This window comes from Pterocles gutturalis, unplaced genomic scaffold, assembly GCF_000699245.1.
Source record: "Pterocles gutturalis isolate BGI_N339 unplaced genomic scaffold, ASM69924v1 scaffold39045, whole genome shotgun sequence".
NCBI lineage: Eukaryota > Metazoa > Chordata > Aves > Pterocliformes > Pteroclidae > Pterocles > Pterocles gutturalis.
The window spans coordinates 1-13541 of NW_010139594.1; the positions used below are offsets into that span (position 1 = coordinate 1).

The 13541-nt window shown below is 48.5% G+C and overlaps 1 protein-coding gene across 1 annotated transcript in view; it reads right to left on the reverse strand.

Annotated features, from left to right (window-relative positions):
* Positions 1-4: 4 nt before the first annotated feature.
* Positions 5-13541, reverse strand: part of GRAMD1B (GRAM domain containing 1B) — a gene marked incomplete at its 3' end in the record, with an annotated part of 31649 nt that continues 18112 nt past the window's right edge. The window contains exons 7-18 of the mRNA XM_010083379.1: positions 12275-12390; positions 11639-11795; positions 10759-10948; positions 10241-10384; positions 9805-9923; positions 8332-8474; positions 7572-7675; positions 6983-7186; positions 6670-6760; positions 4160-4267; positions 778-895; positions 5-73 (exon numbers count right to left, since the gene is read on the reverse strand). Of these exons, the coding sequence (XP_010081681.1) occupies positions 5-73; positions 778-895; positions 4160-4267; positions 6670-6760; positions 6983-7186; positions 7572-7675; positions 8332-8474; positions 9805-9923; positions 10241-10384; positions 10759-10948; positions 11639-11795; positions 12275-12390 (1563 nt within the window). The remainder of the gene's footprint in view (positions 74-777; positions 896-4159; positions 4268-6669; positions 6761-6982; positions 7187-7571; positions 7676-8331; positions 8475-9804; positions 9924-10240; positions 10385-10758; positions 10949-11638; positions 11796-12274; positions 12391-13541) is intronic.

The window sequence follows — 13541 nt, forward strand, 5'->3', positions numbered from 1 at the left end:
GTTTCTCCTCTGGATCTGACCCGAAGTCCCGGGATCCGATGCCATTCTGAAGATTTATTAGTGAATCCTTCATCTGCAAGACAAGAAATTTCTCCACTGTGATGCTACCCTAGAGGTGAGAGCGCTTCGGGATTTCCTTCCCCATTGATGCCTCCTCCTTCCACGTAAAGAATTGATACCGTAATCATCTGGGTTTTGGGAGAGGGGCGTCAGGACCAGGATGTACAAATGGGGACTGAGAAGATGGGAGCCTGTGAGGGACCATTCTCCAAGATAACAGAGAAGGGGCGAGCAGCTCTCTCCATAGGGGTGAGCAGCTTTCATTTATGGACTCTGTTGTAAGCAGCCTGGTGCTCAGCCGGCTCTTTACGCAGCGGATACCAAAACCTTGGCTTTGTGCTATCAAGGACCCAAGCAGAGTGTGTCCCCTTTGTCCACACAACCTACGTATGAACCAAGGATTGTGCTAAAATGTTTCCTTTACAAACTGGGATGCCAGAGACTAGATAAAAGATGTGGTAATAGAAGGTTTTTTTTGCCCTGCAGAATTCTCTCCTTGACATGTGTGGACCCCATGAGGTGATGGAGAAGCTGCAGCCATATCTGCGAATGGCCCTTGGGACCTGCTGCCCATCTCTACGGCGGGAGACACAGCGGAGGTGACGCACCTGACGGACTACAATGAACCAGGCAAGGCTGAAGGATTGCGAGTGGGTGGCTGGCAGGAAGGACACAGTGACCCTCTCATCACAGCGCTAAGTGGCCGTGCGGTCTCACCTGGTCTAGAAGCATCACCGAGGATTTGATGATCTCACGCCATTTTTGTAGCTCTGAGTCATGATACTTCTGCTGAGATTCTAGTAACTGGGCCCATTCTGTCTGAGACTGGGGTAACCTGTCAGGCAGAATAGGAGCAAGAGTGAATCTAGGGAAACTGAAGTCAAAGGGGAGCAGAGTGGATTGGGAGGGGGTGTGTAGATTGTATCCGTTTCTGTTTAATTGTTTTCACCCTAAAGGGACAGGTTTTCTTCAGCAAAAGTATATTTCAATGTGCTTAGGAGTTTCTTACATTGGACACCAATGTTACTCTGTCTTAACCATGGTAATTAATTAATAAATAGCAAAGAAAGATGTGCCTTTTGCACAGGTGATGTTGTAACGTGGGTGGAACCAAAGGCTCATTTGCCAGAGGGGAAGGTGGGGACAGAGGCAGTGTGCTCTCAGTGCTTGGGACACATCTGTACTGAAAGATGGCACCATGGCCATGGATGGGGAGCAATGTCACGTTGTGGGACAGGGAACCCTGTGCAGCTTCTGTGTTTCGTTTTTATTAGACATGCTGTGTCAGTCTTTATTTAATACAAGGCTTTCTCTTTATGAGGAGTAACTGCAGCACTGGCTCTCTTTTCACTGGCAGGTATCAATCCCCTCCCTTGAGGCCCAATGAATCCTCCAGAACAGGGCTGGAGGCTGCTGAGTGGAGCAGCATCAGGACAGCTGCAGGCACTCAACACACTGATGGGAGGAGCACCAGGACTGGCTGCCCACAGCTGCCACTCAAGGCCACGTGATGGGCCCAGGCAGGTGCCATTGGTCAGCCTGCTGAGGAGGTGGAGCTTGGCTGGGCCAAGGCGAGGATAAATCCCGGTGGAGGAGAGCGATAGCAGGAGCGTAGTGATGGGAGAACAGGGCAGTTAGCAAGGCAGTTCGCAAGGGCAGTGAGCGGCAGCAGCACCCCACGCTGCCCGTTTCTCCTGACAGGGATGGCTCTAAAAACACTTAAGATAGCCCAGTCTTGCTACTTTTAAGATAAATAAGTTTTTCCTGGTTTCTAACACAACTGAAAGTCTTTCCTACTTTGTCTTCTACTTACCTCTTTGGGCTCTACTACTTTTAAGACAGCTAATAAGTTTTTCTTGGCTTCTAATGTTGACGAAAGTCTTTCCTACTTGCCTCTTTGGGCTCTGCTACTTTCTAACGTAGCTGGATCCCTCCTCTCAAGCTACAGCAGAGATTTTCAAGCTTCCTTTTCGGAAGTCCCTGATGGTGAAAGCTCATCTGCAGCTAAGAACTCACTCCCTGGGTAAGTTCCTCCTGGCAATGTAATGCCATGGTCTAACTTGTTCCCTTCTTACCTTAGCAAACGGGCAGCGTGGGGTGCCGCTGCCACTCACTGCCCTTGCTAACTGCCCTGTTCTCCGCTCCCCATCGCTCTCCTCCACTGGGATTTATCCTCGCCTTGGCCCAGCCAAGCTCCACCTCCTCAGCAGGCTGACCAATGGCACCTGCCTGGGCCCATCACGTGGCCTTGAGTGGCAGCTGTGGGCAGCCAGTCCTGGTGCTCCTCCCATCTGTGTGTGAGTGCCTGCAGCTGTCCTGCTCAGCTGGCTCCAGACCTGGAGATGAAACAAAGAAATGTTAATTAAGCATGACAATAAAACACCACCACCATTTAAAAAATGAACCCACTCCCCATGGTCAGTCATCCTATTTGCTAATAAATAACACTCTGCTTCCTAATAAAGACTGCTTTCCTTGTCTAAGTGGAGAGGTTACAACCTGAGGATTGGCACACTTCTCCTGGGGGACTGCTGACTGCCCCTGCCCCCAGAGAACTTAAGTCTCAGTAGAAACAGATATGGGGAAAAAAAAAAAAAGTTTTTGGAGTCTCAAACTGAACACTTCTGGGCATGTGCAGCTTTTGATCCAGCTGATGGGTTCAGTGCACTTCCACAGCAATCACTGTTGCAGCACAATGAAGGTACCTGTGCAGGAGCGGGGGGAATAGAGCTACCCATAGAATTCCTGTACATGCACATCACAAGAAACATAGAAACACTATGTAAGCCCTGTACTTAAATACTATGTTGTAGTGGTCCAAATAAATAGCAAGAGTGCCAGAGGAAGATAAAGCAAAATCAATTAATGTATATATCCATGGGAAAGTAGCAGTGCTATTATGGGGAAAATGGTAATTCCCTTCCCTAATGAGGAAAAATGTGAAAGCCTGCAACATAAGACAAATCAAACATGCAAAAAAAAAAAAAAATTATCACAAGTTATCACAATGGTAGCCTGTGGCTATGGATTCTCAAAGTCAAACCCACCTCAGCAAGGGAACAACTGTGACTGCACGAAAGTACAGTCAGAAAGGGGACAAAAACACCTCAGCAAAGTGGACTGGGGATGTTCTCAACCTCTAAAAATAGAGACTGTTCAGGCAGGATACCTAGTATTTATGTACATAAAAAAAAAGCAGTAACCTAAAAATGTCAGAGGCATTCAAAACACAAAATTGCTGGCTGTCATTACAAACAAGTGAGACAGCAGGGCACCACTGTAAAAGCCATCTACATAAAGGTGCTCTGGAGCGCTTCCTGGGAAACGTAGGCTGGCAGGTCCGCCTTTGACCCTAGACAAGATGGGGGAGTCTATATAATAAAGACTGACCCCAACAATAAATTCAGTCTGGTTGGAGGCTGTCAGTGTGCTTTCTGCAAAAGGAAATGGGGAAATGCTGCTGTGCTGCCATACAGCCTAAAGCTCTGTACATCTCAGTACACACTAAGTGGCCACTAGACTGAAATAGGATGTCCAAAAAGCCTCGGACAGGGTTCCACGCTACCAATTATTAAAGAAACTAAGTCAGCCTGCAATCACACTTCACTGCTTACCACCTAATACTGCCAGAAAACACTTAGGTTGTTAAGAAGCTGTGTCCTCCCAGTGATCTCTCTCTTCCTCCCATGCCCTAACAACTTGCCAGTATCTGGACTCAAACCCTTATCTAGCAGTTGAGTGTGTGTGTGTGTCAGCCTCAAATTCTCCTCTGAGTATAAAGGTTCCTTCTAAGACGCTGCCTTTCATACAGAGCCGTCAAAGAAGGGGTGGTGACAACCTTGGGCCAGGATTTGTACAGCATCCTCTATGTTAGATGGGATGCTGGGGAGAAGCAGAGGTTGCCTCAACTCGCTGTCCTGGAAAATCCTGATCTGGAAATACTGATGGCCCCACAGCTTCAGCTGACTACCTGCTTCATCTATTTTACACAGAAAGGAAGCAATCTACAAGAGAGCCCAGGGCTTTGGTGTTCTGGGAAAGCTTCTAACATACACAGAAAACACACACAAAGAGAAAGACAAAGCAGGTGTGACAGTACCTTTCCTGTAGCCGCAAGCCCTGCCATGCCGTGAGCGTCTGCGTAGTATATTCCAACATCCAGAGTTTGTAGAACAGCATCATATTGAGAATGACCAGCAGCACCAGACTGGAAATAAAGGAAACAGACAGTTTACTGGGAGCACTTCATAGCCCATTGCCTGGCAATCACACCTGGGAAAACGCCCAAGGCTTTCAGAAGGTGTCTGGGGTTCAGATCCACGCTGTATGTGAGTGGGAACTTCACCTGAGTAAGGGCCAGGTGATCAAAATCCAAAACTCCACCTCGTGGGAGAAATGTGCAAGTGGGACAGACAGAAAGACAGGGAGGACAGATCAGACAGAGCAGGCTGGGTGAGTGAGCGTGCTGAATGCAGAGAAAGGGAGGGAAACAGGAGAGTAAAGAGGTAAAAAAAGAGAGAGACGGTACCTGAAACAGATCCTAATGGGAGCAGGGAAGAGAAAAGACGGAGTAGTTGCAGGTTAGAAACAGACTGACAGAGAACAGGAGAAACCGGGCTGAGCGGAGAGGGTTCATAGTGCAGGAGATATAGGGGGGTGAGGAGGGAAGTAAGGAACAGTGGGAAGAGGGGCAAGAAGCACTGACAAATAACTGTGTGCCTGCAACTAATGGTGAAAGTCGCTCAGCAAAAAGATGAGCTGTGCGGGGTGGACAAGCCCAAAGCGTGCCCGTGCAGGGCACTGTCTGACACATAAATGCATGTTGCAGCCTGCAGGCATCCAGCCTTACCACTCCTACTGCACCCGGCGATGGGAACACCACCGCAGGCAGGGCAGCCTGCAAACCAGTGCCTGGACCAGATACCGTGCCGCTCCTCTTGCACCACCACGCATGGGTGTTACTGCTCCTCCTGCCAGCCACACTCAGGGAACAGGTTCCAAAACACCACGCTCGTGCCTGTCTCTGAATAGTGCAGCTATCTTGCTGGAAGAATGGCCCGCTATCGCCCAGTTCAGTCAGGTGGATGGCAGCTGGGCAGAAGAATACTCTGAACACATTATGGAGGGCTCCCTGACCAAAGCCAAGCTAGCTGTCAGGAGAGATGGTCCTAAAGCTTTTGTGCCTTCCTACCCAAAGTTTGCATTGCATCTCACCTGTCTAGATGCAGAAGATAGCACGAGGGTATCTATCTTCTCATCCTTACATTATTTTACATTACCTTCCTTACCATTACAGCAGCCAGCTGGGTTGCTGCTGCACACCTCTGCAGGCTTTAGCCCCACCGGGAAAAGGAAATGCAGAAAGGAGCTCAATTTGAAAAGCAACCTGAGTCCACAAATCTCAGCTTCTTCCCACCTCACCAAAAGGTAGGTGGAGCTTAAGAAAAGAATGAGCCCAAGTTCTGCTGTTTCTCCAGGGTTAGCAGTATGCTCCTTTTCCCTAAGTGACGACAAAAACCCGCCGTGGATTGGGATTGCTCCTTTAGGCTGCACCGCTTCACAGCACCTGCCCAGCACTAACACATGAAAGCTACCATCAGCCCCAGAGGCAGAGAAACAGCAAATACGCCTGGGCTTAGGCATAAAGGCTGAGCCCACACCCGGCTCACTGTCAGCACACATCCAGCCGAGTCCAAGACCAGCAACCGTGAAAGATGCTGGCAGAAAACAGACCCAAACCAAACACAGTTCTTGCTGCTGAGCTGGTGAAATCATGCCAATCTCTCCTTGCTTCATGTATTCCTACCCTTATTTTGGAGAAACTGTCTCTAAACAAGCCTCTTGCTGCGATGGTATCTCATTAAAATTGCTGCCCAGGACCAGCCCTGGAGAGGTTTTGCCAGACCAGAGGGAAGAAGTAATAGACCGACTCCTGACATACACTGAGCCTTGCTGCGATAGCACAGTAACTCCCAGAGAGCTTCGTACAGTCATCTTTCAACAGCTAGTTTGTCAGCAGATTACATTAAATTACTTATTTTAAATTTAAAAAAATCCCACAGTTTCTAGATGTCATTGAATCTCTCTAAACTGAGTCCCTGAAATAAAAATAAATAAATAAATAAATAAAACAAAAACAAAACAGACTATTTCTACTTGTTGGATTTCTTCTAAGCACTGACTCCACCCTCCTTGCACAGCTGCCCCTCACCCTGCTTCTATCCCAGACAGCATAGCTGCCCTGCATTTAAGACTCCCAGAAACATGCAGTCTGCAAAGCTTGTGTTTGGTTAAAACAAGGTCAAAACTGAGGGGAAAGGAGGGGCTTTGATAAAATCAGATCCAGAACCTACAGAGCCAGATGAGTGGCCAGCTAAGTACTGGCAAAAGCTGGGATCAAGCCAGACAAAACAGCTGATTTGGGGGAAATTTTAATTATTTTCTGCCTGTTACCGCTTTTCTCTCTTCCGTGCAGCGCAAAGTTTGTGACCAGAGAGGAATATGAGAGAGAAAAAACTGGCACAGGGGAGCACAGAATGCCAGAAACACAAAAGGACCGAAGTTGTTAAAGGCTAATTGTGAGGGAAAGCAAAAAAAAAAATCACTTACACAAAACTGATGACCAGGAGCACCTTGGAGACACTCTGCAGGTGGAAGCCGCTGGGGCTCTCCTCGGGGATGTGCCGTGTCTGAGTGGAACCTGAGGAGATAGATAGGTTTAGGCTAGGAAAAGCTGTCCAAAGGGGGAGACAACCCTTTTCCCTCTGCCCAACCCTCCATCTCAAACAATCTCAATGCACCCTCCCTGCCCTGGAAAGCCCCGGCCCCTATTCCCGTTAACCCTCCGCCAGCAAAGCTCCAGTTTTTCTCCAGAGGTACCCAGCTCTCCATCCCCAGGCACGAGGGGTCTGCAGTTCCTTACCTGCCACGTGCTTGATTCGATGTGCAACCTCCTCATCCGTGGGGGTGGTGACGGGGCTCAGCACCTCCTCCAAGTGTGGCACCCGCAGATGGGCATGGGCCCGTTTCCTCCGGCGCACGGTCGATTGCTTGCTCACCTTCTCTTTGGGGGATTGTCTGTGGACCTCGGCCAGGTACGTGCTCTCCGTTTTGGTCAGTTCGCTCTCTGCAGAGACAGCAAGGGAAAGCATTTAATAGAAGCGGCACTGCCCTTGCAGAGATACCGACGTAAGCCCTCTAAAGGCACAGCTGCTGGGCCAAACAAGCTGTCAGGGTCTAAGGGGCCCATGCCAGAGGACACACGACACACCTTTTACCAAACTCTGACCCCAGACTGCCTGCGCTCCTGCCAGAGAGCTGGATTTGATGACGTGATTAATTCCAGCAAGTGCTGCCCGTGCTGTGGCAATACCTTTGGCTGGCCCCATTTATAAGCCTCTGCGAGGTCTGATCCCCAGTGGGCTGGCAGCTGGTACCACGCTGTGCAGGGAGGCATGCATCGACTATGGCAGGCACCACGGTTTGTGGGACATTACCACAGCCACTCTTACCCAAATGACGGAAATAATCTTCTAGGCCACTCCAAAAGTTCTTCTCGATGAAGGATTTCACCAGCCCCCAGGGCTGTTTCCTGTAACGTAACTCTGTGGAAACCCTGTGTGAAGAAAGGAAAGTCATTCTCCCAATTTTGCTTCCTGCAGGCGATGTCAACTCACAATCCTTTGTCAGTGTAAATGCAAAAAATAACCATGCACACTGTTATTTCTGGAATGGTCTCAGCCCTTCGTGTTTCTCGAGGAGAAGCACTGCATGAGAAGTCCTTCCAAAGGCAGTGCCAGGAAAACCTCAGAGCCTCCCCCAAGAGGACTCCCGAGACCTTCAGCCATGTGGCAGGCAGACATTTAAATTACTTATCGAAGGCAAACACACAAGCCTACAGCTTTGCCCGGTACCAAATTCCTCTGTTTGTCCCCCCATGTGCATCTCAGGGGCACAGTCCCTAGAAGTATGTCCTGTTGCTTATCACATGTAGTTGACTGTGTGTGACAACTGGCGTACAAACCACTGCTTCCAACAAGGGAGCAAGAAAACTCTGTAAATCCTCTCCCTGAGCCAGCTCTAACTCCTCCTCATCGCAGGAGTTGTCACCGCAGCAGGCAGCTGCCCCTACAGTAACTCTGTTCTGGCAATGGGACAAAGAAATAAAGCCAAGTTCTCCCCAACCCCTCCTAGCAGACCTAACAGCAGAACTCCCACCCAAAGGTGACTTCTGCTCGTCAGCAAAGCTCGTTATCCCCCACAGAAGTGTACCTGAGTCGGCTTTTGTTTCTGGCAACACGAGTCAACGTGTAGCGGTTAATGGTGTAGAAATAATCATGGTAGGGAACGTCGTGAGTTAGCACCTCTGCATCTATGACATAGCACTCGCTTTCTTGGCTGGCTTTGTACATTGTCTGCATAAAAGACAGCATGCAAGGCAACTATTAGTCTGGTTAGAACACGGCGTTGATGGACCGACACCTTCACCAGCACCATACAGAAACAGCTCTGCCGTGGCTCAGAGACCACACCCATGCCCAAGCCCCAGCTCTGCACGAACAGCTCACCTTTAAGGGAAGGCATACTTGAGGAAACCAAGTGTTTCACTCAGATGTTTCCCAAGGGTATATCTCAAAAGGCACATTCGGTTCCAGCAGCTCAACCTCCAGCACCTTGTCTCACACACGTAGTTACCTGCAGTGCCACCTGAGGATCCGTTCTCTGGAACCCCTGCAAGTGTCACCTCTTCTCACTACACTGATGTCTGGCTTGTCAGGGAGCAACCTGTTCTAAAATCTTGCTTTGGCCCTGCTTTGAGCAGAGGTCCTTTCTAGCATAAATTATTCTGCGATTGCATCCTTTAAGTGCTTCTGATTTGCTGCTTTCTTTGCCCCAGAACAAACCTTACCAAGGGGACAGACAGTTAACTGCAGAGCCATACACCAAAACAGGCTGTGTCCTTCCTCACCTGAAAGCGTGCTGTTTCCCCATTGCTTTGCTTTTCTTTCTCTTGTCTTCCCTGCACAGTCTTCACTTCTGACCAGCACGCTTCATCCCATCATTACAAGGTACACCTTGCTGCTGGGATTCTCCTCTCCCTGAAATGCAATGCTCAGACATCCCATCTTTTCTTGGCTCCCTCTTACTTTCCCTCAAGCTAACTCTCAGTATTTACCTTTGGCCACTTGAACGTTATCTCTGGACACAGAAGGAGGCTTGTCCTCCCTCTCCAGCTGCAGCACCTACTAGATACAGCCAGCTTGGCTATTCCCAGCACATTGCCGATGCTCCCATTTTGTACCTTTTTAAACAGGTCATCTAGTTGTCCCCACCAGTAATAAAAAAGCCTGGACACCTCTCTGTAGAGCTGTGAGAAGGACTGGCCAGACAGTGTCTGACTTTCTTGTGCCCTGCTCATGAATAACATCTGCCGGACTGACAGCAGCTCAAAAAACACCAGTATGGGTGACAAACACAGTTGTTAGAATGTGCTGGCTTGTTTACAAACTCATCTGCTTTTGTTGGAAAATATATGGTTCTTTCCTTGCAATGCAATCCCGTGCGAGTGTAAGATCAGCTATCCACGTCTGCAGCGATACTGGGCAGCAAGCTAATACAAGAAAAACGTGTAAAGGAAACTGGGCAGGGAGAATGAAAACATGCAGAGCAGCATGCCCAAGACAAGAAAATAAATCACAGATCTGTTTCTACAAAGCATTACACTCCTGCTCCCCTTCCACATACCTGCGTCTCAGTGACAGTGGCAGTTTTGGGGGCCAGAGGGTTGGTGAGGGTAATGGTATAGAGGATCACTCTGGTCTGATTGCCATTTTCTTCCTTCTTCCAGGGATGAAAGATAATATCTGAGAGGACAAAACAATATTCCATTCAAGTAATTGGAGAGGGATCTCAGTTCCCTAGGGAAAGGCACAGCCATATAACCATGCTCAGGACGGGATCTCCTTCCCCTTGGAGAGCCTGGTTCCAGAAGCACTAGAGCTCGACGGAGCGTGAAAGAAAGGTCTCCTGTACTAAATGTGCAGGGAAAGGGGGAGAGGCTAGGGACATATCCTCTTTAGCAAACCCACAGTTAGAGGGAAAGGCGGACTACAGCACGCCAAGGGACACCCTCTGCATCGTCCACTCCGTCAGTGACCAGGCTCTGCCAGCAGCAGCTTACCAGAGAACCGCCGCTGCTCCATGAAGTCCCTCTGGAACTGGGAGTCCGTGAAAAGCAAGTCGTACAGTTTGTCTACGCTGAAGTTGAACACTTCATTCACATACTGACGGCCGTTCAGATCCTCGTAAAAGGCTTGGACTTCCCCTGTGGGGAAAGAGGACCGCAAGCCCCAGCCGTGATCCTCTGCGCCAGTATCAGAGGCTGTGCTCACAGTGCCAGAACCTTGTATTTCACTTTGTGAAGAAGAAACCCAAAGGAGGTACTTCGAACCCTTTTCCTCCACTGATCCCAGGACATTTGGAAGGTCAGAAGGGGTAACTAACTACACAGCTTATTTTAGGGGCTTCCTCCCAAATACCCCACACATTCGCCTTCTGCAGCCCAGGATGGGAATTCTTTGCATCTTCTGAACTCTTAGGGTCCAGAAAAGGATCAAACATTTGCCACTCCAGTCGTTCATTGGAAGGGACAGGAGAAGGCTGAAAACAACATGGATGGAACAGCCCTTCCCCGCATACCTTCATCATGGGTCTCCGAGGAGTCACTGAGCTCAGTGGGAATGTCTTCGTTGTCGTTGAAGTCTAGGGAAGGGGAGTTCACGGGGCCGATGATCTCTATCTTCTCTCCCATGATGTTTGCAATGCCAAGGTCTTTTTCCACAGGACTCTCTGCCACTGCCTCCTCCTCTTCTGGTAGCACTCCATCAAACTGCAGAAAGGAGAGAGCACAATGAGGAAACAACGAGCACCTGGAAATTGGGGGTTATTTCTGAAAACTTTACATCTGTGGGCCCATTTCCATATCTTTGAACATTTGGTCTTGACATGTCTGGAAATTAAATCATATAGAGAGGAGGAAGGTTACCATATGGTGTTTGTCAAACACACGGGCACATGAGATCACTTCCTCCAAGAACCACATACAGCTCAAGCTTGGGACACGCACGAGGCTTTTTGTTTGTTCAGAAACACACAAACAATACTGGTTTTGGCCCCAAACAAGCCCTGTACAGCGAGGAAAATCTGAGGTTACATCTAAAGAAGGCGTGCTCTGCCATGACACTGTGAGGGCACACGCTGCTTCCCAGGGGGTAACTGAAGGCAGAGAAGAAATTATAACTCTTATCTCCAACACTCTATTTCTTTTCATTTAAAAGTACAGAAAGGAAAATGCCCTCGTTGCTGACAGTCCCGGTTTACTGGCTTTTGGGACAGGCACGCTTTGCTCACTTTTTCTTGGGCAGATGCCCCAGCTCACAGATATCATTGACTCGAGGGCTGCGGTCAGCTGCCGTGGAAGAGGAGCCGCGGGGTAAACAGTTCCCTCCTACATTCACTCCCAGCTGGATCCCAGAGAAAAAGATCCCGGCTCCCACTGCAACGGAGGAAGAACACTCACCGATGCTGGCGCCTCACTGCTGCCCGTGGATGTCAACGTGCTGGCAGTGACGGATTTCTTTGGCAGCTGAGGGCTAGCTTCTGGCTTGGCCTCCATGCTGCTTTTTGAGGAGCTGTCGTTGACTTCATTCTCTTCCACGGGGATTTCTTCACAGTAGCTGAGACGCCACAGAGAACACAGGTTTTTATGTTTACCCCTCTCAGTACAGCTACAGCTGGACACACAGAGCAAGTAAGAATATTTCTATGAAGTTTCCAGTCTGAGCAAAAAAAAAACAGTGCAGGGAAGATCAAGCCCAAACTTTTCAAGTTTTCATACACAGACTGACAAGCATCGGCATTTTCTGACCATGTAACACACCAACTGGCCTTGTGGCTGGGATGCTTTGGTATCTACTGAACTGCTCATCCAGCTCAGCAAGTAGACAGGCAGGCATTTCAGTCCCTACCAACCTCCATGAGGAAACAGAGCGCTTTCAGCTTTTCAGGCACTACACATTTAAGGGCAAACACCTGGCCAGAGCCCAGAATTATCTCACCAGGGAAAAGCAGCAGTTTGGGGTATGCAATCTATCAGGACTCCTGCTTTCCTGAGGCCAGCTTTTCTTCATCACAGATTTTACTCCTCCTCACTCACCCCATTGTGTTGAAGTCATCGTCAGGAGGCACGTAGTCTTCATCATCACTGGTCAGACCCAGCTCGTTCCCGTAACACTGGTGGACAAAGTGCCAGAGCTCCTTTGGACAGAGAGGCTGAAAGAGGGAACAGAGAACAGCACACATTTTCACCTAAGAATGCTAAAATAGAATGAGTTTTTGGAACGACTTGCCCTAAAAGGAGAAATGAGAGATTCTGATCCAGCCCCTGATGGAAGGTGAGAGTCTTCTGATGGGCTCACCTCTGAATTCCAGTGATGCTTCAGGGTGGATTGCATTTTTCCCTCCAAGTTTGTTTAAATTAAAGCTGCCTAGAGAACTACAGCTACAGGGAAAACGATCTAAAACAGCAACAAAGAAAAACATTTCCTGCTACAGTTCAAAATCAAAAAGAGTTTGTTTCGCCAGATACTATTGTGAAAAGCTTTTATATCGTTCCAGCTAACAAGAGAAAATAAATTATCAAGACTGTTCACAAAAGCACAGCTTTTGTGAGATGCAGGTCAGTTGATCGCCATATGACTGCGTTCTGAGGGTCTTAAGAAATGGAGCAGAACGTGTGATTTAAATATGGGTACAGGGATGAAAGGGGACGGATTTTTCCCCATGAGGAAATTACGAGCAATAACAAAGATTTCTTGGTAATGAAGAAAAACAAATCTCGTGAACGTTTTCTGAGTTGCTGGCTTATTTCTTCCCATAGTTACTGCATGGGATAAGGCAGGAAATTTTCAATCTAGCTCCCACCAGTAGCAATCAAAAGCATGGGGAAAAAACCTCTAATGAGAAACTTTTATCCAGAAAAATGTCTAACTCTCTTTCACCTTCTTCCCACATGTACTCTAATTCACAGGTCTTATCAGGAAAACCAGCCTGGGCTCTTTCTCCCTCCCTCCTGCCAGGCATGGATCCTACATTTGGAAATAAGAGCTCTGGAAGCGCTTCCTGCCTTTATCACTCCATGTCTCTGTCCCCGTTTGCTTTGACCTTGAAAGCAAGGGCACTGAATTTTGTTAGGAACTTCAAAAGGCTGATCAAATTACAGCATATGGTAGCAACACAAGCTGCCCAATGCAAAGCGATCCTTTTGCATACTAAATACTATCCTGATCTTCAGGACAGGGTATTCTGGGTGCTTGATTACTTAAGCATTCCCATATGGTATGAACTCAAGCCAGCATATATCGAAATGCTAGTAGCACTGTAAGATCAGTTCAGTGCTACTCCCTCAGTGAAGCCAGAAATCC